Raw genomic sequence first — 26,842 nt, 5'->3', positions numbered from 1 at the left:
GGAAACTAAAAAAAAACACAAAAATAATATTTTTAATTATTTGAAAAGAATTTGAGCTTTGGTCAATCTCACAGACTGCATTGTGGAATAAGACTTTATATTTATATATATATATATATATATATATATATATATATCAATATATATATATATATATATCAATATATATAGGCCTATATATAGCTGTGATGCATTAACAACATCAAATAGCTGTTTTTGATTATAAACCTACTTCATCTTATTGAGATCACTGACTGCAATCTGCCTACCGAGACTCTAGACATGGTACAATAGCCGAGCTCCCACGTCGTACCTTCACTAACGTCTAACAGAAGCAGGTACATCGTATTACTAAACGAATGTTACAGTATTTTGGTCTCTAACCGCTGTAAGCCCCCCCGAAGGGGGCAGTGAACTAAAAGCAATCAAGGAACATGTTGCAGACAAGAAACTCAATAAAACGTAACACTGATTTACGCAGCTACGTCGCCAAATGCACCGGGAGCGGAGAACAATTATCTTTCCACTAACAACTGTCATGATATTTTCATTACACCTATTGCCAATGGGTCTTCGATATTACAAGCTCAATCCCGGTGATGTTTCGGGGGCGAGATGAGAAACGAGAAGGCAATGAACTATGGGAACTAGTATTGATGGCAGGGACATAAAATGATAAGGCTTATTCTTAGCCCTGTCAGTGGAGAGAACTCGTAATATCCTGCCTCGTACAAATATCTGACCGACGGAACGAAATAGTTACAGTATGCGGAGCGACAAGATGTGCAGAGAGTCTTTGATATTATAATGCCTTGCAGAAGTATTGGTGATTAAAATACAAAGAACAGGGAATGGCTTTATTTTAATATCATATATATTTGTAGCTCTTAACTTTAAGTAATGCACTGAGGGCACTTCTTTCAATTCAGCGTGATGTGGTAGGATCGGTGATTGAGAGCACAGAACGTTTTAAAGAATACTGAATCTCGTCGGGTCAACTTAAAAAAAAAATCAGTGAGAAGCAGGAGCATTGAACCGAGTAATGCAGTCTGCTTTGTGAAATTGAAAAATTTACACAATAATGTGTAATATCTAAACAATTAATACTTCAAGTTTTGCATTTAAATCTTTCAAATTTTATATCTTTGAATATTGATTTTGAGTAATCGTTTCCTGTGGATTAATTTATTTATTTATTTATTTTTCTGGAAAGTTTACTCTATAGAAAGTGACATGCTACTGTTTACCTACGGTACTTCACTAAATATGCGTAACTAACGAGAATCAACAGTATGATGTTTTTGTTTTGTACGTTTTTTTTCAACATCTAAAGTTGTCAATAATAACTATAAACAAAAATATTTAATTAGCATTGTCTTTATTAACAATACCTCACAAAATGAATTGTTTACAATTACCAATACATCACAAAATGAATTGTTTACATGTGTACGTCTGAGCCTCCACTGACCTCCTTTATGATCCAATTGTTCCCATTTTCGTTTCACAAGAAAAAGATAAAAAAATAAAAAAAACCAGCAACAATGCACTCTCCTTACACGCATACAATGGTACGGTCTGGGTAAAAGATCAAAGTTACGACAGCCATGAAAAGTGGAAAATTTCCCGACCGTTTGTAACCTTTCATAGGATTGTTTGTCAGTTCTTTCGTTTTTTCTGGTTCTGCATCATGAAGTAATGGGCATGAATTTGACAACTATACTACCTGCAACATATGGTTACGAAAGTTATTTACAGAGTTGACTCGAAACAAAATCAGATAAATAAAAATCAGTCCCCAAAAAATATTGGAATCTTTTCTTCAGTTCTTTTTTACGATATCCACAAAATGTGCTGAAAAATTTTGTTTTTTTATTTTCAAATAAACATTGAGAATTCTGTTCTCCTGATGTTCAGCAGCTAAATGTTAACCAAACTTTATTTAACTTTTTATTTAGCTTTAAATATATTTCTTAAGATAAATGACTTTTTGAGTTTAGATAAGCATCAAATAAGAAGAAATTTCATCTGCCTTAATAACGCCTAGCTACAGTACTACGTGTGAAGATTCGTCAAATTAATGTCGCTGTTTATCCCAAAAAATTAAGACAATCCATACCATATGATGCCATCACATTTCCACCAGGGTTTTGTCACACGAGAACGTCATACTTTAGGGACGTACTATAAATCAATGCTGGACTAAAATTAACCTCAAAACAAGTCAGTCATCTTGGTTTCATAATTCCTTCCTAAAAGGTGTTTTGGCATTTAAGTTATTATAGTCAACACCCAACATTCAACAATATATCCAGGGTGGGATGGGCAGTGGTGTGATGGGGGTGGGATAGGATGGGATGGGGTGGTGCTAATGGTCCAATTTTGCTAAAAAGTAATTTTTTTCTGGTTATTTCATTCCCTAGATAGAAACACCTTATGACTTATTTTTGTGGGAAGTTTGAATCACTTGCTTAAGAGCAAAGATAACATATAAATTTTTCCACAAATTTTGGTCATATTTTTTCAAAAGAGGACTACCTTATTTCTTTTTTTTATTCACTTCCATTATCACACTAAAAAAAGTAGTAATAATGACGGTTATGTTTGAGAATTATTGCTAATATGTATATATACCAAAGTCAGAAGAAAAAAAAACAGCTGGTTTTTCTTACAATCAAGGCTATGATGCATATATACTGTAGCCTGGCTGGAGAACCCATTACTGTAAGATATAAACTAATCTTGTGGTTATAATTTTATTTCTAGCACTGAAGGATGACAGGGAGATTCTCAAATCTTTTATCATTTAATGTAAAAACATTTGATAATATTCAACGAGGTCACACATACTTGCAACATTGTTTCGATTGTACACAAATAAATATCTTCCATCCCTTAATGGAGAATACAACCTAATCTTGCTGTTGTTTAAATTTGTACTAAGCCCCGTCGTTTCTTTTACCACAACTTATTACTTAAATTATTAGACAGAAGGAACAACAGTGCCGGTATGTTGTCTTCATTGTTTTACAGGTTAAAAAGGCTCAATAGTTGAGTCTAGTCACAAATGATAGTAAACCCTTTGTTTAGCTTGAGCTAATCTTAAGAACATCTCACTCCCCCTTCCCTCATCCTACCCACCCCTATTTACCCCCTTAAATCTTACCTGCTATAACCATGGGACTCTGCAATATAATACAACACTACTAGCCTAGATGCACAGTACAGCTTTAGTATTGGTAGAGATAAGGTTAGAATGAATCTGTCCTATCAAAGAGAACACAAAAAATCAAACCATTTAAAAGTGCCAAATTATCATTGTTGTCTTTGAAAGTTAGTTTCATCTGATTGCCCCAACCATTGATTTTCCTATTCAATGTCGTCGTGATAAACTTTTACTGTAATGACTTTCAACAAAGGGCTCTTTTAGTTTCAAAAGTTATACAACTACAAAATTCCCATTGATATTAAATGGGTTCTTTTCAGGTCAAGAAAATATTTCTTTGCAAGAAAAGACAGAGGCACGAATTGCGCTCTTCAAAATAACGCCGTTCGTATATAGTACAATTTTCCTGAGAGGTATAAATTTTTCTTTCATGTAGGGTCTTGGACGTGAACTTGAATACAGTATTTATTTATCAATTAGTTTATTAATAAACTTCATAATGAAGAGAACAAACTTGTTTCTATGGCGTGTAACAACAGTTTTTCCACTGCTTACAAAGAGTATGTAAAAGTAAGATGGCCTGACATTTATTTTATTTTGCTTACAAAGAGATGTAAAAATTGACAGAAGATATTGTAATCTTACTTGGTTTTCTCAATTAATTTACTTTCTTTGTAAAGCGCCTTGAGCAGTGACTTTTGTTTACTGATTTGGAGCTATATAAGTCTCATTTATTATTATTATTATATTGGAAGCTCTGATTGAGACTAGTTCTTCCTTCACTCTTCCAATCACAATTAAAATGAAAATTGAGCAGAAAAATTCATTCATAGAAGAACTTTTTTAGTTTTTTTAACAGCGGGGGCAAAAAAGAAAAAAATTATTATCATCAGTCATTCAAAAGATGCGTCTTCATGAGGCAGCCTATAGTTCAAATTTTGTGATTTTGAAAAATGGCCTAGGAAAAGAATTAAATGTTAAGTGCATACCAAAAAACCAAAACCCCCAAAAAACGATAGAAATTTAAAGTTATAAAAGAAAACTCTTAAAGTGATGTGTGCCATTGTTATTGGTCTATCCCCTACCTTGTTTGGATATTGTCCATAAAGTCCTTGGTTGTATTCACTTCCTTGTGCTATAAACGGTGGTGGCGGATCCATAGTAAACATGAGTTACCGTAATACGCATCCGCGATTAACAGCGGGAGGTACCTGCCCTTAAGGATTGCTATTTATCGCTCCTCGTATCTTCATGCACCCCAGAACAAAGGCAGGACCGCTCCAACTGACGTGGAGGAAATATCGAGAGCCAATGCGAGGCGACGGCAATGATGGGACCAAGACGTCCCCAAAGTTCATCGGTAGATTAAAAAAAAAGTGACTTCCAAAACAAAAAACCGCTGGAGAACTAACAAAACAAAAAAATAGAAACCTTGTCCTTTTCTTGTAAATTTTTTTGAGTTTCTTTTTTTTCGAAATCGAGAGTGAACCGGGCACCGAGGTTGAGACAATTACCTAAAATGTTTTCCAGTATCGTTAAGTAGAGGAAGTTCCTAGCTTTTTTTTTACTTTCTGCAACAACCTGTTGTCATGCGCTTTGACAAGAGGAAAGAAAGTTCTTGCTTGTCCTACTAATGAACAGTTTCTACCGTATACTAACAAGCCTCTCCCACTATCTTTATTACTATTACTACTACCACCACGTTAACAACAAGCTTTTACATTCACCACTCACTCAAGCTCTCAATCTTGTTTGGCTCGCTCCAAGCTGAATCACACAAAGAAGACCACACAAAAGATGCTGGCTCATGCCGCACGCTGTCAATCAACCGCTCGACTCCGCCCACTCTCTTCTCTGCATCCTTGTTATGCTAATGATGCCCTAGGCCATTGGTGGAAAAGACTGTAATCAATCTTGCATAATCACACAAGGCACGAGCCACTGTGACAGGGGTCTCGTGCCAGGAACAAAAGACTAGTGAGTCTCGGCCTCCAAGACAACACACCACGTGTATGCACAGAGAGAGAGAGAGAGAAAACAGAAGAAGGAGAAGAAGAGAACTCAAGTTTCCTAGCATAGGGGAAAATGATTGACCCTATTAGAGCAAGTACAGGGAGCAGATTTACTCCCTGTGGGAAAAGACAATGACATTTGTGTCTGCTTTGGGTGTAATTTTCAGCTAATTTGAGCTAATTTGACGGCTTATAAAAAGGTGGATAAAGTTGGAATTGGGTATTTTTCATTGCTCAGGAAAGAAGGGAGAAAAAAAAAAAGAAGGAAGGTGAAATAACAAATCATAGCAGTGGGATAAAAATGACATTACACAAGGGGAATTGAGGAAGTGGAATTCATTAGCCTCACACAAAGTTTTATGAAGCTGTATAGGTAATAGGAAGTTGTTGGACTATTTGGAAACAAGTACATTTAAAGGACATGGTGGTACTAGTGGGTCATGTTTTGATTTGATTTCTATCCCAGCGTTTTTTTTTTTTCTCAACTCTTTTCTTCTTTTTTTTCTTCAAACACATCAAAAACGAACCACGGATTTAAAAACTGATCTGGATAACTCTGAAAAAAGGCTGAATTGTTTACAAGGGGAAAAAAAGAGAAAATGAACATAGATTTGATAAATAAACAAACAAAAAATGTGAGGGGGGTAGGGAGGAATATTTTGGCAATTCTGAGGAAAATAAGTAGAAAAAAAAAAGGGGGGGGAATAGTGAGAAAGATGTAGGGAGTGATTGGATAGCTGTCAAGAGAAAACTAAAAGACTGAATGGCAAAGACCAATTCTGTGACCATGTAGGTGCTCAAGAATTAATTCAATAGGTTTCCTTAACCAATTTACAGAACCTCATTATTTGCAGGAAAGCGCAAAATTTAAAAGAAAATATACAACTTGAATACTCATTTTAAGTTTGGAAAGTTGTTGCATGTAGTATCGGACAGAAATTATTTACATTGGGATTAACTACAGACCAGTTTCGATAACTGATGTCATTATGCAGCGAAATTATTTATCTTCATAATGTGGTATCGTAATGTATTGATATGTTTACATCCAACTTGATTGATTTGTTCCTTCGTTAGCTTTTGTGTCAATCATACTTAAAGGGACTTTTAAATTGAAGGAAAGGAGTATCATTTGTCACTTTCAGTATATATCTGGCTAAGAAATGGTTGAACCAATGTTGTTTACAATTTCTTAAACTTTGTAGCCATATTTAGGAACATCTATGGAAGTTTGAAAGTTCCCCCCCAAAGTTACTGGTTTGACTATTAACGAATTACGATATTGACCTGTCTCATTCTATAAACGCACTAAAATCTACCAAGCCTACAAACGCTGGTAACATTTTAGCACCCCCCCCCCCCATCGATCTACTTCAGGGTCAACGTCCACTGCTTCTTTCTTCCAAGTCTATAGTTTAGAAAGGCTTATACTAAATAGAAGATATGCTTTTATATTTTGTCAAATAATTGACAGTATAAGATGGAACATTATGTTCTTAAAGGGAGCTACTTGTCTTAAATTTGGTTGCAATTTTTGGGCAGCTTTGCCACACTTTTAGTCATGATCTACATGACACCCATCTAAATTTTTTCAATCAAATCAACACTGATTAAATAGCAAGCTGATTCCACTCAACTGAAGTTATTTCAACACCCTATAAATTACAGGTGACAGGCAAATTAAAAAAAACCTGATAAAAGGAATATTATATCTATTGGTCTGACAAAGTCTCTATCCTGACACCCCACCCCCCATCCTGATCCCCCGCCCCTTACCCATCCAAATAAAAGTTTTTTTTGCCCCTGAGATTAACCTGTATTACAACTGATTCATAATTTTTTGGTCAGAATCTTTCCAAACATTGTTTCAATAAAGACACTATTTGGATTGAATACACCAAATGTTTGAAACTGATGTGCAACCCCTCCCACCTCCCCCTCGCACCTCCCCTTCGCGCCTCCTCCTCCCCCTCAGTTCCACCTCCCCTCCAGTTCCACCTCCCCCTCTAGTTACACCTCCCATTCCCAATGTCTTTACTGTACATAGCTAATTACTGACAGCTAATTATTGACAGCTAATTATTGACAGTTAATTAAACAGATGATGATTTGCAACAGAGTTTCCAATATACAGGAAAAGATGCTCTTTCACTTTTATGGTTGACCTTTTATATTACTGCCCTCAACAATCTGATAGAAAAAAAACCAAACTGATTAATTCCTTGTTTTTTTTACTGTTACTCACTGTAACATTACTTCTACTCCACAATAAAATTTGACTAACTTTATCAGTTGGTTATTAATTGTGATAGAACCCTGTGACCGTGACCTTTCACTTCTTACAACCTAAACATGATAATTTTAGTGTACTAAACTATGTCAGTGCAATGTACAACTCTGACCTGAAAAAATTTCAAAAACAGATAAAAAGTTTACCAATCAGGCACAAAATACTGTGTGGACTATTAAAGCAATGCCCATTGTAGTCAGCTGCAACAGAATGCAACAGTTGTGTCACCCTGACGACCAGATTTATAAGATGCGCTGGTAATGGTATGATGTGATACATTATATCACCATGGAAGGGGTTTACCACCAGAACCATGGATATTGGATCTATAATGTAACAAACAGTTTCAGGATTTAAGCCCCATTCTTCATCGAACTGAATCAAAACTGACCCTCAATCAGGCAAATGCAAAAGATTACAGCCTTACTGTTGGGTTTACCAGACTGAGGCGAAGATTACAGCCTTACTGTTGCGTAATTACCCCAGGCTTTCGATTGGATACATTATGCGAGCCTCCCTAGCTACAAGTAAGGGGCGTTGATTGTATATGGTATGCGAACTTCACTAGCTACAAGGGGCTTTCGATTGAATACGGTATGCGAGCCTCCCTAGCTACAAGGGGCTTTCGATTGAATACGGTACGGGAGCCTCCCTAGCTACAAGTTAGGGGCTTTCAATTGAATACGGTACGGGAGCCTCCCTAGCTACAAGTAAGGGGCTTTCAATTGTATACGCTATGCGAGCCTCCCTAGCTACAAATAAAGTTAATAAAGTTGTCAGAAAGAATTTAATTTCATCCCCTTTATTTCCTTGTATAGACACTTTATAGTAGTATCAATAAACACTTAACATGCAAACTGGAAAAATTGGGAATTTTACTTCCCTATTTGCAATGAAACAATAACTGTCAAGTTGCTACCCCTCCTACATTTTCTATGGCCATGTTAAGTACCAAACATATAAGGCAATATAATGCAACTCACACAGCAGCAGTTTTAGGAGGTTGGATAAGTATTTGTGTCTAATCAAAGTGAGATCTTTATAACTTTATCCACAGTAGGAGTCACCATTACACTTATATTCAAATCATCATCAAAAAGTACTTCAAGGTACTTATATAACATGTGCTGAAGCTTTGAATACAGTACAAGTAAAATCCACCATCGGGTAAAACTGTTACTGACCCTTAAAATTGAAATTAACAAGTCAACAGCTGCTGATCCATATACAGTAGTACCTCATAAATATGGCAGCATATTTAGGCAATGTCCACTTGTGTTTGCATGATTAACATAACAATTACTCTAGAGGGCAGCTTAACTAGAGGGCAGCTTAACTAGAGGGCAGCTTAACTAGAGGGCAGCTTAACTAGAGGGCAGCTTAACCAGACGGCAGCTTAACTAGAGGGCGCTTATCTAGAGGGCAGCTTAACTAGAGGGCAGCTTAACTAGAGGGCAGCCTAATTAGATGGCAGCCTAATTAGAGGGCAGCCTAACTAGAGGGCAGCTTAACTAGAGGGCAGCTTAACTAGAGGGCAGCCTAATTAGATGGCAGCCTAATTAGAGGGCAGCCTAATTAGAGGGCAGCTTAACTAGAGGGCAGCTCACTAGAGGGCAGCAAGAGGTTTAATTGGAACTGCATGACCTGGGATAGCAAATCTCGGTTTAAGGGAGGACAATCAACAATGAAGCTAAGTCAGATCAGATTTGATAGGCAGTGTTTACACTGAATCCCCCTATCCCCACCCACCCCATCACCCTCATCCCCACCCTCACTGCACATACTGCACACCTGTCTCCTCCAAACAACTGCATTCTAATCAACCATGGACATGAGTGCAAATTGGGTGAAATTGTGACCTGATGATGTACTATAGCCAGCATGATACAAGTCAAATACAAAGCTGAAAGTCACTTAAAATATACCAGCAAAAATCCTCCTGTGTTTCAATAAAAGCTTTCCTTACAACTGCTAGAGATAAATTATCCATGCATGACTGGTAAGAGGAGCTCCAAACAACAGACTATAATGAACCCTAGATGCAGTTCTAATCTGACTGATAAATGCATAAATATGGATCTATTTCAAAGCAAGAAGGTTATAATTGAGTTATAAATGGTAAAAGAAACAACAAGTACCACTTCTTGAATTCTTGGACTTAATGTGTCAACCATGAGGGAGAAGTGAGAAAACATTAATGTTCATTTTTTTTTCAGACAATGCCAAAACTATTTGGTTTGGGGTATTTATGAGGGGGGGTCAATCAACATCCACCTGAACTGAAAGTACAAGACTGAACATAAACTCACAAGAGTATTACTTTCTACCATGACATGGTTTGTAGTGAGGTGTCAGATATTACTGGAAGTGTATTCATGATAATCCATGTTTTATGAATCCAAAAAATAACTAACGAAAAAAGTGTCTCAAGAGTTCAACGTTACCAACACAGAGAACTTTCCTGAATGACTTGTATCGTCATTTGTACTTGACAAGTTTTTACTTCATGGTTAACAATCGCTTGAGGCCAACAAAAGGCTTTTGTTCTTTCCTTTTAAAAACAAATTCTGTTGAGCATCAGATCCAATGGTCTGTGTGTGTGGGTTGGGGGAGGGAGAGGGAAAGTGGTCAGATCCTGAGGTACACTCTCCTACTTTGGTGGTCTCGTGAGCAGGAATGGGTGCGGTAAGTACATATTTGTCTTGTAATTCTCTGAACACTCATCAAAGATAAGAGAACGGTTGGTAAATGCCGTGATTCATCCAAGATCAACACATGTACAGGGTTCCAAATGAGCTCCCGTTGGCTTTCGTACTCTTGAGAAGCACTCAAATAACTATGCTAATTAGACTAATATTATACTTCTTCCATTCAAATAAGTATGTGTAAAAGTAGGTGTGCCTGACGTTTCGATCCTAGCAGGATCTGCTTCTGAGGCTGAATGACAAGTAACAGAAACTACAAGGGACAAAATACATGCACGAAATACAGACATGTTAATGAGCAGGATGAACACAAAAGAGATAGATGTAAGAGGATTAGTAGGCAAGGGATGGAGAGAAAACAATAAGTCAATAAACAATGCTCACCCAGATGCTTTCAAACTATTAAAAATTTGTGTAAAATGCTTAGTTTTCCGACTATACATTTTTGTTTAAATGAAACTGGAAAGTATCCAAAACAATTCCTTAAAAGTTATTTGAATACAGCTAGTGAAAAATGGTTTGAAACTAATTTTTTTTGTGTTTTAAAGTTTGCATGAAAGTGTTTCAGAATTCTTTTTCCTCAGTAACACTCTTTGCTGATTCATGTATCATTTCTTTTTCAAACTGGCACAAAAATTATCGGTAGAAAATCTGAGCACTGCTAAAGGAGGTATCAAGTATATTTGTTTTACAAAATCGTGTAACAACTTTCTGAGGATTTGGTGCCTAAAATTTGCATGAAATTTCATTAGAAACCCATCATTTTTTCATCTTTTTTTTACATTTTTACAAAATGGTACAAAAATTTGCCTGCACTGAATAATATCCCTCTTTTTTAATACATTTTTTTTTTATTATTTTCAATCAGGTGTGAAGAACAGGCCAAGGACGAAGTGGACGATGAAAAAATTGAGACCTTTCTCGACAAAGTTTTTGCATATTCTGTCACATTTTGAGTGAATTTTGATTCAATTACAAGGTACTGGTAATAATCTGATCTCCTCCTACATTCACCTCCGCTCGGAAGTCAAAATGTTGAGTAATGATATCCGAACAAGATATCATAATGAGCAGCATGCAGGAATGACCAGGGGAACTTCTGCATCTGAAGTGTCCGTCTTGAATTAAAAAAAACTGGAATTTGGTTTTATGTGAGGCAAAAACTTTGACAAAAAAAAAATGAAACATAAAAAGTTTCCACGAGGACTATTTTTCGAAGGTTAAGTGTGACTTCGTGGCAGGAAGATGCAAATGGGAAGGGGTTCTGGGGGGGTTGCTCAAATCAGCGCCTTGAGGAATTTCCTATCTTAATTATGTATCCAAAAAAAAGTACATCTTTAAACAGTAAATAAAAACAAATGTAAAATACTGTTTGTATGATCGACTGCTGAAAGCATGTCTACAAGAGTAGCCAGGTTTGTTTTGTGTCATGATAGTATAAAGTAAAGAGTGTTATGTTGAAATGTTAAAATGAATCTCTTTTTCACGTTTAGCTAGGCTAGCAATTTAGACTAGTAGCAAAGTCCCAATTCAAAACCAGACTGATCAGATTGTGACAGTGGAAAAGACAGAAGATTGATGACCAAACAGTACAAAATAAATTTGCAAAGTGGCAGTGATGGATCAAAAAATTGATTCAATTCGAAAATCTCTGATAAACATTCTCGGACATTGTAACTTAAAGACTCTGTCGTTTGAGCGAAACAAGTCTGAAGATTGTAACACTCAAATTATACTAACAACTTAGAAGTTACACCTTGTATGTTCCATAATGATCGCATCAATTCTATACTATTATGAATATATATATATATATATGTATGTATATATAAATGAAAATCGTAATGAGTTGGAAAATCAAGAACAGTGAAAAAACTTTCAGCCTCCACCGGGATTCGAACCACGGGCCTTCCGCTCTGTACGCGGACACCCTGACCACTAGGCTATGGACGCTGATTGTATGTCCAGAGGTTCGAAACCGGCAAGGAAGGTCGTAATTCCACTGTAGGCGTTTGTCACCTGTATCGAACAATACTACAGTAGTTCTGTTTTTGGTGACATATTTTGCCTTACTCTAGAGATCAAACATGATGCTATATATATATATATATATATATATATATAGTGCATTAATTATGAGGTGACAGGTGAGTCATGACAGTTTGTCAAACCTGAAAGGGAATAAGTCATATTATTATAGACAGTGGTACACAATAACCTGGGTTGTGGGGAGGGTAGAGGGGTTATAGTGCCTAGGGGTAGAGGAGAAGTGGTTTAATTAAGAGTAACTTAAAAGAGTTTTCAAAAATTCCCTTATACTAGTCTTGAATGTCACTGCATTCTCTCATCAGACATTACACTTCAAAACAAAGCAATTCCTCAAAAGATTGCAAATTTTTTTACAATTTATGCACAAACAGTTTTAGCATCACTATCAATCACCTTCATCTTTAATAATTCCAAGAATAGGTGTTTGAGAAAAGCAAGCTGCCTCTTCAAACTATTTAACAACAGCGGTTGATAGCTCGACTGACTGTGCTTCTTCATGGAAAAACAGAGAATCATTTTCAATAATTCTTTAAGCCAGTCAAGTGTTTACGCAAGTGATGAATTGTAAATATTAATAGAAAGAGAAGTTTCAACAGCTGTCCATAAAAACTCAATAGCTGTGCATGCATGTTAAAGACACTATTTATGAACATATGTATATAGTCAACTTGTACAAAGTGGATTAGATGCAACACACTATGGCTGATGTATATTCAACAGCCTCTGTAAATAATACACTTGATGAATCTCTGACACCATTCCAATTGTAGCATAGATACCACCACTACTGGTAGTACAATGATTACTCGGAGCGGGGTGGGGGGAAGTTATCAAAGTAGCCCCACTTTCTACCCCTTCCGTACCCCTTCAGGAATCAATATGGATGCCAATTACATCCAAACTGTCAGCAACTGTGTTTGGTCATTATTGGATATTTTGTAATACATCACTGTCTACCACATGTATACCATTGATATAGAGACAGGAGGGAACAAAACCTACCCACATTTACTTTCTTTACCCCATCCCCATTCACCAACCTCCTCCATCCTCCCTCCCTCCTTCCCCACCCCTCCATCATGCTTGTCAACACTTACAGTAATGTTCACAGACAGCACCATGAAGTGAATTTCATTCTTTGTTAGTTCAGTAAAACCAAGATTACAAAAGCAGGTCAACTACAAAGCCTTTACACCCCTTGTGAATACTTAATTATCATGAACTGCCATATATATACACCTATGATTATAAAAGTAACATGGATCAATGCTCTACACCTGCACATCAACTGGGATGTGAAGGTAATCATGTTCATGAATCATGACCATTTGCTCTGGTGACTCATTATCCTAGCTGAGAAGTGGAGAGGGAGAAGTCAATTTTATGCAAACAGAGGGTGGGAGGGGAGGGGGAGGGGAGAGGAAGAGCTATCTGGTGAAAGGGGTGTAGGCCGGCAACAGGAGCGACTTGTGCTCACTGAAATGCCTTTTTCGAAACTCCATCTTGCAATGACTGGTTTTGTTTAATTATACGTTACAATAAATAAGGATAGCATTTATACAAAACCCTCTGAACTTCAGAAAATATTTCAAGAATTCTGGATATTGACCGTGTCCTACTTGTGTCAGCAGCAACCCAAAGCATGCTGTATTATTATACTATATCTGCCATACAGTTTACAGCAGTGCTTTTTAGTACCAGTGACCCGTCATTACAGCTACCAGGCAGTAGCAGCAGTACTGATAGCAAACAAAGACATTCCAGACTGGTGATGATGAGAGAGGCAGATGTTCTTCTCCTCATCATTATTACAATGTCAGATGAAAAAGAATAAAGAGACAAGAAGGGTGAAGTTAGTGACCCCAATGTTACACTGTTTCATCAATCATGTTTAAAGGGTATCACTACTTACCAGAAATATCATAGGCAAAATGCCAAAATATGCTGGTGAAATGCTATAAAATAAAAAATATTGAATTAATCAAGGTTCTGTGTAATAACATTTATCAGTAACATTTGTTGTCAGAGGTTCATGTCTTTCAAAGGTTAAACTTGACAATGATGAAAGCCCTGACTGTAAGAGCACCTTAGCTAAGAGTTTATGCAAACTTGATCGGTTTGCTTTTATTATTCTCTCTCTCTCTCCCTCTGTTATATTTGACTGATGATTACATTTTTATTATGGCCAGAACAAAACAACTTCTAAAAAGATTTGTCTTCATAAATGTTTCAGAGTCTTGTTCTTAGCTAATAATTAGATTTGTTTTTTGTTTGTTTTTTTTGGGGGGGGGGGGAGGGGTGGGGGAGGGAGGTTTAAGCAGCTTACCTGTTGTCATAACATTAATATGAATATGAAATAGAAAAGTAATAAATCAAGGCAACACCTGTGCTGTGTCCATGATACAGTTGTATTACCCTTTGCTGTCGAAATACACTTTGATCAGGGAGCTGCAGCTACTCTAAGTTAGAGTAGCAGCTCCCTACTTTGATGATGTTGCAGTATCAAGTCACCAATAACTAAAATAAGATGTTGCCTTGCCTTACAGAAACTATTATTTGCATTTCAATCAAATTATCAAGATCTATGAATGTTTAACACATCATGAATACTAACTAGCTGTTACTTTAAGTCTATATTCATCTTTCTTAAAAATTTTATCCAATTTTTGTTTTCAAAGTTAAATGTCCTAATCTAGTACACACCAAAGTTCACCTGTTACTATGTAGTTTGTGGCTGTCCATTTTCATGTCTACCACATAAACATTTCTTATCTGCTGCAGTTGACTCAATTACCTCTGGTCCCAATCCTGGCTGCAATCTCTCTAGTTTCTTTTATCATGCGTATCTTTAAGAATTAATAGTTTAGCAATAATCCAATAATACTCCCCGATTCCTCATAGCAAACCTCTGACATTCAACCCCACCTTTAATCTCTCCTATCCTTCTCCTCTTCCCTCTCCAGCTCCCCTCCCCCCCTCACCCCAACCCCTCCTCCTCCCAATTGAACAGAGGCAATGGTAACATAATCAGTTTGCCTTCTATCAACAATTTGTTGAGAGTATTTTACAGCTCTTTGTTCTTATAACATTAGAACACTTTTGCAGAATGAGGAAAAAGCAACCCCCCAATTTTTTTTGGGTCTCATTCTTTTTCTTCATAAATTTTTGTACAAGATATAATGCAACTATGACATATATTCATATTGTCAGTATTTAATAGTGATACTCACACTGAAAAACTATTTATCAGTACAGCGAAAAGCCACAAACAGAGGGTACTAATCAACAATCTAGTAAAATTCACCTCTCCTGAATGTCAATATCTTTGATAATACGATTGCACGAATCAAACTAATGGAAGATATTGTGTTTGTTAGTGCAGTAGTTGCCTTTACAGTGAGGGGTGATTATACTGTTCCAGGTGATTCCACGACGTTGTGGGTGACTTTAGAAGGAGTTAGGGCAACTCTAGTTATGAGATTTTGATATGAGTGTGTTGCTTTAAAACAATGATTGCAGTGTGAAGTGATATATAGCAAATGATTATATTTGTGCCCATTGCAGATCACATGTGAATGATTTACTGTACATAGCAAGGTATAAAGACCTATAAAACACCTGAGTAATTACAAATCTCACGATTAACGTGAATGGTAATTCTGTAGGCATGTATTTATGATGTGATAATTTATGTGAGTAAACTCACAAAATATATGTATAATCACAAAATTTTAATGGAAATGTATCATGTGATCATTTATGTGAGTGAAATATACAGAGAGGCATGAGTTCACATATTCAAGTCAACTTGAAACTGTGGCATGTGAACATTTATGTGAGTGAATTGTACTGTAGCATGTGATCATAAACTGGAGCATGTGATCATTTACGTGCTTGAAACTGTGCAATGTGAACATTTATGTGAGTGAATTGTACTGTTGCATGTGATCATAAAGTATAGCATCTGATCATTTATGTGTAAAAATCTGTAGCAGTCTGCCCTCCAACACAATTCTAAGTTGGTCTATACAAACATCACAAGATAAACATTTAAGGGAGGGAGGGGGGGAGAAAGGGGAGACTCTTCAAGTTCATTACGTACTCGACTCCTCAATAAGCATGTCCATTGAGTACATTTCTCTAACAACAAGTGAGAATCACAAATTTGATATTCTGCTGAAAGGTTAGTATCTTTGGTATCATCATATCTAGCTGTCAGAGAGTATCAACGTACAATACACATAACACCCTGCAGGTGACCAATTACAACCCCCCCCCCCCCCCACAATGCTAGCAGTGCCTTACCTACAGGACCACACAAAGACAATTAAGCAAATTCATGTTTGTATATTAAACTCTGTGTAATAATTAAAATGCATAGCTGGTGGTTTTCGACATCCTCTAATCCTTTCAAATACATGTCACATTGAATCTTTACACAAGTTTGTACCTTCCATTGATGCATGGCACATTGTATTATTTTCTTTTGGGGCTCGGTAAAACTTGATCAAAACCTAGCACATTTGGACAAGGAATTTGCTCTTTTTGCAAAAATTCCTAAGCGCTCACGTGACTGCAGGTCACCTCGAGACGTACTTGTGCGGAGTCGGTTGAGGAAAAATTGCGATGAAGCGATTCACTTCAAAACTGTTATTATAAAAATGCCATCAAATTTTGTAGTAAGTGGTTGCAACTTGCAAAAACACTTCAGAAAACCTAAATTTAAGTTTCTTTACAATTCATGAACCGACGATAAACGTCACAGGTTTTGGATTAATTTTGTAAGGGGTTTCCCACCCTCTAACCTATAGGCAGTATAGTCTATGCAGAGGCCCTCTAAGGTAGTTTTTTCTTTATATATGCCTAAACTCATTAGCCACAATTGCCTTGTTATTATAATGTGCATACTCAACTGTATATCTTCAGAGCGTGATTTACCCCATAGGTGCAGGGGAAAAAAATGTTCAAAAATAGAGGTTGTACGCTGCTACACAATAGGCCTTGCGTGACTTAGTTTTCTTTAGCAGATCCAACAACACGACACTATGCATACTAATACGTACGGACGATATGCATTGTAGGCATGTACTGTATATATTGTACTGAGACGGTAAAAGTTTTCGCATCTGTTAATGAAAGCCGTACTATATTGCAGCAAGACTGAGACACCCAAAGCTTTACATGTAGTTGATTCGATTAATATTGCATCCACTGACTGGAAACTAACTGCAAAAACAATTAATTGCAACAACAAATGAAGAAATACCAGAGATGTCGACATAATTCACAAGACAGGCCTTTCAATTGCAGCAAGACTTCGATATCATACGGCACAGTATGTGTAATGGCCTATAATAGCAGCGTATCTTACAAAATATGACCAAACGTTTCTTAACCATAATTTACTATTAATTGAAGAATTGCTACCCAAAAAGAGTTAACAAATGTGCGAACAATTCCAAAAACCACTTCTTTCTCTTGTAGCTGCATGCTAATTGGAAGAGTGAAGTTAATATAAGGTTCACTTTTTATGAGAAGTACGTGAAAAGTCCATTGTTATTATTTTGCGTTCGCAGTACACTCCGCAGAATGACGTCACACGGTGACCTGCACTTTCATGAGCTGTTTACGCATCGAGTTTCTGGTCAGTGAGAATCTGCTAACTTTGAAATCAAATATCTCTAAATTACTGTCACTTTCAACAACACGGGAACTACAGTATTGTTAGTGTTCTAAAAAAACTTTAGTATTTAGCCCCCAAAAAAAGAAAAAAAATTCGCCTCCAGCTATGCATTTTTAAGGATATATCCTCCTGCTTGTAAACAAATCAACCTTCCACACAAGTTCAATCTTTCATCCCGTCAGAGAATTGGCATCTTGACCAGCATAATTTCAGATTTTTATATTCAAATTTACATTCAAATCTACATTCAAATTTACAAGGATTTTCTGCAAAATATTACTAATATTTTCCCCACTCTATCTCCCTCCTCTTTATGTTGTTGTTATCTCAAGGTGTTGTTGTCTCACTTTTTTCAATCTTCATATACTTTACCAATCCTTATACCTCAGCTTATAGTACATCACCAATCTAGTATACTACTACAGCAGTACATCCTCTCAAATCTTTGAATCTATACACCCACACACCCATCCCATGCATTGCATCTCACTCATTGTGACCTGTTGGAGACGTTATAGCTGATGTTTTACTTGTTTACACCCACCCCCTTTGAGTCATTCCATGCCTCCTCAAAGAACAAAGGACACGGGTGCAAGGTGGCAGCAGTGACGATCGTAGAGCAGCTGCTGGGATTCATGTTAGACTATGAACCCAACACACCCCTTTGGACTCGATCATCTTGCTTTCACCATTAATTATTTAACCAAAACACTCTTACAAAAGAGAAGAAAAAAAGAAACACTTTTAATTAAGTCAAGTGTTTTAAAATATTCATTCATCTCTCAAGTAACTCTTATAGCAACAGTTTCGCTAAAAATGCAATAAGTTCTTCAAAAAGTGATAAATTTGAATTATACAACCTGATATGATACAATTAATATTGAGCACAGTTTCTGATAACCTCTCATTTTCCAAGTAGTTTTTTCGCTTAAAATAAGTAGTTATGAATATTCTTTTACTTTGGCAGGGAGAAAACTCAGAATGGCACTTAAATATTTATTTCCCTTTTCAATAATGGTATTGTTGTGAAGATTTCGTTTCATTTAATGAATTGTTGCTTTTGCCATTTAGAGAAAGCTACATATGTAAATTGATACTCTTTCACTTTCATTGTGTAACCTTTTTAGCTTAATTCATCAATGTTCTTTTGATTCCAAGCAGTATTTATAGTCAATTTCTACAGCTCTGTTTGAGGATTACAGTTTTGATGTGTGCCAGTTTGTTAGTAAGGTTAAAATGACATCTCAGAATAACAGACAATTGTTGAAAGTGTTATCACAGTACACTAGTTAACGCTGCATTATTTGTGACACGATCACAACCTTGGGCACGATATGTTACACCCATGTATTTCTCAATCTAGAGGCCACTGGGTGACCATGAAAAATATTCAAAGAGGTCTGTGAGAGCAGGGAGCGGAATGGTTTCGTCAACATTTCACCTGACTTATAACATATCTAGGGAGTTGAATCTCTGGCACAGAAAAACCAAACGTTTCCTAACTTCAGCCCCAGTCATAGTAGGGCTGAGGTCATGGTGGGGCTGAGGTCATGGTGGGGCTGTGGTCATAGTGGTACCCAATATGTAAGGGGGGGTCCATAAACATTTCTTCATTGAATGCCAAAAGATTGATCCTAACTCCTATGGTCATCTTTCTAAAGCTAGGGTCCATGGACCTTTAGAAGCTCAGTCAAAACTTTTGAGGGGTCTGTGGGGGGAGGGGAGGCATTTGCTAAGGGTCCTAGGAAAAATTGGAGTTAATAAAAAGCCAAACAATGAGAGAATTGAGGATCTATAACACTTTGAGAGCAAACTCATATGCTTGGGTCAACATATATCCTTAACTGGGGCAAAATATGATATTGGAAGTGCAGTGACAAACTTTTACCAAAACTACTGTAGTTTCCTGCTAAATTACACAGATCTGCGATATTGGAAATTAGGTTTGAGGCCTAAGTGGAGGGGGTAAGGGTGGTAGGAGGGAGAATAAGGGGATAAGGAGAAGGATTATAAGATGGGACAGGTTTCAAGTTGAAGGTCTAAAAGCAGTAATGCTACCTTACAAATCAATGCTATTTAAAATGAAATCTTTCAAGGCTTCAGATTAAAGGGAAGTAGACAAAACAATATCAAAATACAAGTCCATAATTCTCTTAGAAGTTCATTTTTCTCAAAGACTGAGGCAGGTTTATCTTCCAAGGATGAAGATTTGTTTGATGATACATTTTCTTTTCTTTCTTTTCCATGTTTGCGTTACCCGCTGTGACACAGAAATAACCATTAGTCTTCAGGTCTTTGGTAAATGTACCCCATGACGAATCGATTGTGAAAATATCTTTGACCTAGGAAGCCCAGAGGCATGTCTGTACCAATGTTACAAGTCCTAATGCTCATGTGAGGGTGTATGTTGGAAACATGACCACCCTAAGTAGTCAGCTGCACGGTTGATGGAGAGAAGTCTGAGACAGACGAAAGGGGAGAGGAAAGGAGAAGAAGAATGGGAAGGGAGAGGACGAGGAGGAGGAGGACGGAATAGGGAGAAGGGAGGAGGGAGGTGGGAGGAGGGAGGTGGGAGGAGGGAGGAGGGAGGAGGGAGGAGGGAGGAGGGGGGAGGAGGAAGAGGAGGGGGAGGAGGAGTGAGGGGGAGGGGGAGGAGGAGGAGGAGTAGGAGTAGGAGGAGGAGGAGGAGGAGGAGGAGGAGGAGGAGGAGGAGGAGGAGGAGGAGGAGGAGGAGGAGGAGGAGCTCAGACAGTTTAGTACAGCACAAGATATAGATTCAAAACCATCGTTCTTGCTACGTTCTACCACAAGTTAATCGGTTACTGAAAGCAGTAAGTTATGCCTGCAATTGTGTAAAACTTTCCATTCACTTAAAGATTTAACATTTAAATATTAAACATTACCGTACCGACAAGATGAGTCATTTTTACACTATAATTTCAATTTTATTTTTGTAAATTCAGTGTGACAGGAAATAAAAATCTCTCACCCTCCTACCACTTCCATTTCTGTTGGTTATTAACATTTGTGTTATCTAGATTTTTACGAATCAATCTAGGCAATGCATGGACCAGAACTCTTTGTGTCTGACATTCTCACTTACAGTATTTAAATGATGCAATTACCTTCAGAACTACCAAACTTAATGGAAATTTTGCAACAAAAACATTGTTATATCCAAATAAGGTTGGTTTAATAGTTTTCTAATAATAAGAGTCACACAGCAAAATGCAATATTGCCGTCATTAACAATTTAGAAACTTAAAGATTGTCAGAAGTACATTACACCCACATTCCTGCTATTCCCACCCCTCTACCCCCTCCCTAACCTCCTCCCCTATCCAAATATGTTACTAATTAAGTAAAATATAAATATATAATATATATTCCAAATTCAACAAGCATGAACATTTTAACCTCCACCCTCAATATAGAATTTTCTTTCTCTGGACATTCCATTGTCTTAAATTTTAAACAACTTTTATTCATAAATAACTTTGGGGGTCTGAACCCTCCAGGAATGTTCTTTGGATTACTTTGGATTTTTTTTTTTTTGCAAAAGGGGAGTGGGTGGTGTTGCGAGAGGGGAGTGGGTGGTGTATTTTATAGGCACTGATCACCCAATCCTTGACCGAGAGGTGTTCATCTGCCATCTGGATGCCCGAACTGTTCTGAATCTCTGGATACTTTCAGTTTAGGTCATGTATAGTGCACACCTCCCACCGTACCGCTTAGGTGTGCTTCTGGGGTGAGGGGGCCAGCAACCCCCACACGTCAGTAGTTCCTAAGCTGCTGTGAACCACTGATTGGCCCATGTTGATTTATTTTATAGTGCCTCACAGCCTATATTAGCTCTTGACTTATGTCAATCTTCATGGGCTATTGTTCACTCTAGCTTTTATAAAAAAAAAATTTTAAAAATTTTTAAAAAATTCTATCATCCTTAACATGTTGGGGGGGGAGGGGGGTTATATGAATCACTGATTAGCTCAAAATGCAGCATCAGAGGTGGTTTTGCTTTACCAAAACCAAGACCACTCATCAGCATGACTTATGGGCAAAATTAAGGATGAGTGTTGAAATAATAACATAATTCTACAAACAAACAAAATATCGACATATTCAGCACAGATCCGATATGACACATGTGTCTTATTTTTTTTGGGGGGGGGCGGTTAGACAGCAATATTGTGCATTTGTTGTTAAACAGTAAAAAAAACTCAGACACAATGTTTGTATCACAGCGTAATCAAGGACAGGACACAGAGTACGAAAGTTGTCAAAATAGATTTGTGACTGTGCATGGAATACATTGCTTTGTGAATCACAAAAGACTTGTTTTCCTTTCAACTTTAAATTTGTTTGACAGTTTTACCCTCCAGTTTTCTCTAGACCATTTTTATCTAAATTTACAAATTTTTCAGCAAGATAGTGGATTCCAAATTGATGAGTATACTTCTGATAACAGATAACTGAATCCAACTGATGAAAACAGTTGTTTATTCCCTCCCACCCTCCCTCTCTCATTCTCTCAATCTCTACGAGATAACTTAAGCCAGCCTTTCTTTAATTATTCTCATCTAAATTATACATTGTTTCTCCCTTTGTATAAATATATTTCTAATTGTTTCTACGATTTTGGCATTTAAACTCATTTTTGTTTTTTTTGCAATTCATTTCCTTTCGATTTTTTTTTTTAATTTACTCGTATTCTCTTCGTATTTCCAATCATTTTCAAAACTGATATCTCCCCTCGCAAACTGATTTGCTTGTTTTGGGGATCTTTATCATCATGCTTCCTCCATCAAGTGTATCAAACTCAACGATTGGTTGTCTAAACAACCATTCATCACGGAGATAAGTGTTCGATAATTGGTCACATTACTATCGACGTGAACTCATTTCTACATCTCTCTGTCAGATGATTTAAACTTGCCAAACAATATATATTGCTCTCTCTCTTTCGCCACAGTTTATGATCAGCCCACGGCCTAAAACCAATCTTTGTTGCAAATATCACACTCTCTGTTAAAAAACAAAATTAGGTGACTTGAAGTGCAATGACCCTTCACAAATACAAACTGACAAGTACTACCACAGGAACCTTATCTCAGCTTTTACCTCCTTCTCCTCCTCTGATTAATAAAACCCAATAAAAAACCAAGTAATTATTATTTACTCCATATCTTTCCGTCATGGCAGCCACTATGACTGTCTGACTGTGTGCTTGATGATACATACTACATACAGCAGTTCAGTATATACAATGGGAGGAAGAGAAAAGAAGTTTGGACAGCACAATTAATAAATCCTTGTACACAAGTAGGGAGGGAGTAGAGTAAGCAGAAGAGCCCAAGCACCTTGTAAGCAGCGGCCACCTGTCTATATGCATTGATATGGTAATGAAAAGAACACAAAAGGCAGAATTAGACTTTCAAATGAAAGGAAGAGGCATACATAGTGTTATATTATGAGTGATGAAAATTGGCCTCCAATAGACTTCTAGTCCTCTAGCATCCTCTAAACAAGGGTGTGAGAGCAGGAGAGATGGGAGCTACTCATATTGCTGTCAATTAATGCCTTAAGTTGGAGGAATCCCAACAAACTTTGAGAGCATCTGGGACGTTTAACATGAAAGTTCAATATATGGAGGACATGACACATATAGCATAACTATCTCAAAGAAATTTAAGCCCAATTCTTATTTATTATAAACGTCCCATTTTCTATCCAGATTTATGGGGGAAATATTTAATGTCTGGTCGGTATGTCTCTTTGTGTGTGTGTGTGCATTTCATACTCAGATAATAACTTCAGTCCTATTCTTCAAAACATTTCTGCCTTGATCTGAAAGGTGACATTTTCTGCCCAGTCTGTCATGCTTTAGCAGGTTCTTGCCAATGAAAACTGAGATAAATATCTCAATTAAAATGTTGAAGATTCCATTATTAAGTCGACACCTATTTTGTTGGTCTGGAAGCAACTTTTTTAGCACTAAAGAGTAGCAATCAATCCTACGATCATAACAAGGTACATATCCCACCCCCGCCCCCCCTCCGTTTTCTCAAAGACTGAGTCAATATAACACAAAAGGGGGAGGGGAAGAGGAAGGAGGAGGGGGAAAAACTAATGTGTGACTATTACATTTTCAAAGCTGACGCAGATTGAGCTCTTACCCAATATAAAACTATAGCATATATTTGATTTGAGTTTTAATATATTTTTCCCAAAAATACTATTTCAGTTTTAAGACACTGCATGAACCCAACTGATTATAAATCTGAGTCTAAGTGAACGGAGAAATGAGAACATGTTTTTCTTCATATCTCTGTCTTCATTAAATCCATTTTTGTTTTGCTTTCCATGTGATGAATGGCACTCGTCCATGAAAATGCCCGCTGTAAATTTTGAACAAGCCGAACACAATCAAAATAATTTCCCAATTAAAATATTCTGTTTGACAAAAAAATTACCCAACCAACAATAAGAAAAGTTGTTGAGCCTGTCCCAGTTTGAAAAATTGCAATCACGTCGTTCATTTTAACATGACGATAACGTCGTAATGGCATGTTATACGAGATATTCAAAATTACAGAGGGCAGCAGTTATTGCATATAAACATAGAGAATAACTGAGTCAATTGGAGGAAGAAGAGTTCTAGTACTGCTAGGTTTGACATTCGGATAAATCTGAAGATTAATTACGATGTTTCCTGGAGAGTAGAAGAATGGATAGAGAGCAACAGATGTATCTGCAGGCGACACTGTCTAACGTGTGTAACATAATTAAAAACTTTACAAATGTTAAGGACCCTTGCTGTCTCATTTTGGAAACTTGGACTCCTGAACAAGTTAGCCTACTCTTTTGTTTGCAACTTTTCCTTCCATGCCCATTCTGGATGAAGAAAAGGAAACACTGTAAATTTCTGTTCAACATGATAGGAGGCTTTAAAAGGTCTGTTCCTGTTTAACACTTGTAAGCCCCATCCTCCCTCTCCCCCCCCCCCTCCCCACCAAAAAAAAAACATTGTACCATCCTGTCCTAGAACAAGGAAGACAAAAAGAAGGGACTTACCACTTAAATAAGATGTCCTCTGTGCGATACTCTCCGAGGGCCTCCAAGAAATCTGTTAAGGTACAGGAGAAAAGAGATTCAGAATTTATTATAGATTTAACCCATCAGACAGGTCCGAAGCCGTATTAGTTTTAAAGGGTGTGAAGACTCTCGCATAAAGAAACGTCTTATGCCGGTAATCTGACCTAGTTTCGAATGAGGTGTAGCAGAAGTGTTAGACACCACCATCGATCCCAGAAAATACACCCACAGCTTGCTACCTTCTGTAATTAGACACTAGTGTACAGTCAATACATACAGCTGCGGTCAATACCCAAAGCACAGTGTATTATGGATACAGCGATGGACATCTCAGGTTCAGCTAAAGATAACAAGGTATAACTTTTCATTTCTGTCTGCATTTTGTAGTGACAAGCAGAAAACTGCACTTGCAAGCAACGGAAAGTTAACTTTTCAGAGCGCAGCACGCGGTTTGGGGCGAGTCTGAAAATTATAATCAGCCTTGAAGAAACATTTCGGGAAAGAGACTGCTGTCATGTTAGTAAACCAAACTGAGAGGTGTAAAACGGTGGTAGAAATATTGGTGATCACATTATGCTAGACCAGAAAGACAGTGTTTAATAGGAAATATTACTATTTATGAAAATGAACTGTTATAAAATTCTAAATGTCATATGGCATATAAAGCCATACTTATCTTAGCCTGTTATTTTATCTTGGATCTGAGGACTTCAACGTTGTGTAGTTTACCCTACAAAAGTGATTTGTGTTTAATACAATATCTATGACTGGCTCATTGCTAATAATCTTAGTTTGAATGTTAGTGAAAACTAAGTCAACCGTGTTTTGTAGTACAAAACAAAAAACTCCTACCCTTCCTGAGGTAAATATGTCACTGTCAGTTAACAATGATCCTATTGAACCACAGGTTCAAACCTCTACTTATCTTGGTGTGGTAGTTGATGACAATTTTCAATTCAACGCACCTTTTGACAATTAGATATCAAAATTGAAAATGGCCGTTTCCACCAAATTAGAATGTCTATACAGAAAGGGTCCACAAGAATTCCTTCCAGTGCGTTGTAGCTAGAACCTTGAACAGTCTTCCACCCAAAATCCAAAACTCCCATTCTCTTTGATGTTTCCAAAGCTAAGTGTGCACTTTTCATTCTTCAAATTGTGCCTCAATTGTTTTAAGTATTTTTTGTAATTATTTAACCGTACAATCTTTACTTTTACGATGTGTTACATTTTTTCCTTTTTACATTCTTTTGAATTTTTTAAATGACTTTCTCAAATTTTTATTCTGCTTATTTATTATACTTCTGTTTGTACATGTAAATTTTCATTGTCTTTTTCTTTTTGTATTTATGTTCTTTGTTTGTAAATTTTATTTTATAGCTCCAATCAATGAAAAACAATCCTTTCAGATTGGTTTAGATTCTAAACTTGAAACTTGGGACTCTGTAGTTGGACCATCCATAATAGAGGTTTAATTTTATTGGATGGCATACTGACAAAAAGCTAAGATTGCCCAGACGAACATCATCCTCTCAATAACTTCTTTTTCGTGTGTGTGTGTGGAAAGTTGGAAACATGAAAATATTCACATGAAATGATACGTAACAGTTCACGCTGCCTGATTACGAAACATAGTTTTACATTTTACTTGGCAGTGAATGTTCTGGCCATGTAAAGTAGCTGTGTCCATTGAAAAAACCGAGTTGTAAGGCAACGTGTCAAAGCATAGAAGTACAGTATTCGACAATGACTCAGCTTTCCCCCCCTCCCCCCACCCCCCTCCTTCCCCTGCTTGTTCGGCTTATCTTATCTCATACTATGAAGAGAGGACTAATTAGTCTT

The 26,842-nt window shown here is 37.0% G+C and overlaps 1 protein-coding gene across 6 annotated transcripts in view; it reads right to left on the bottom strand.

Annotated features, from left to right (window-relative positions):
- Nucleotides 1-26,842, bottom strand: part of LOC139965684 (uncharacterized) — a 157,785-nt gene that overhangs the window by 77,855 nt on the left and 53,088 nt on the right. For 3 of the 6 annotated variants that reach the window (XM_071968300.1, XM_071968299.1, XM_071968301.1), the window contains exon 1: nucleotides 4,252-4,932. The exons of 1 other annotated variant lie outside the window; for it this stretch is intronic. In XM_071968300.1, coding sequence (XP_071824401.1) covers nucleotides 4,252-4,335 — 84 coding nt within the window. In that variant the 5' untranslated portion in view covers nucleotides 4,336-4,932. Of the gene's footprint in view, nucleotides 1-4,251; nucleotides 4,933-24,979; nucleotides 25,032-26,842 lie in introns of those variants that run through there. 2 more of the 6 variants (XM_071968304.1, XM_071968302.1) reach the window with 1 other exon arrangement.

The sequence above is a fragment of the Apostichopus japonicus genome, chromosome 3 (genome assembly GCF_037975245.1).
Source record: "Apostichopus japonicus isolate 1M-3 chromosome 3, ASM3797524v1, whole genome shotgun sequence".
NCBI classification, from domain to species: Eukaryota; Metazoa; Echinodermata; class Holothuroidea; order Aspidochirotida; family Stichopodidae; genus Apostichopus; species Apostichopus japonicus.
Note: the sequence above shows the minus strand (reverse complement) of the source record. Positions and strands in the feature narration are given on the sequence as shown.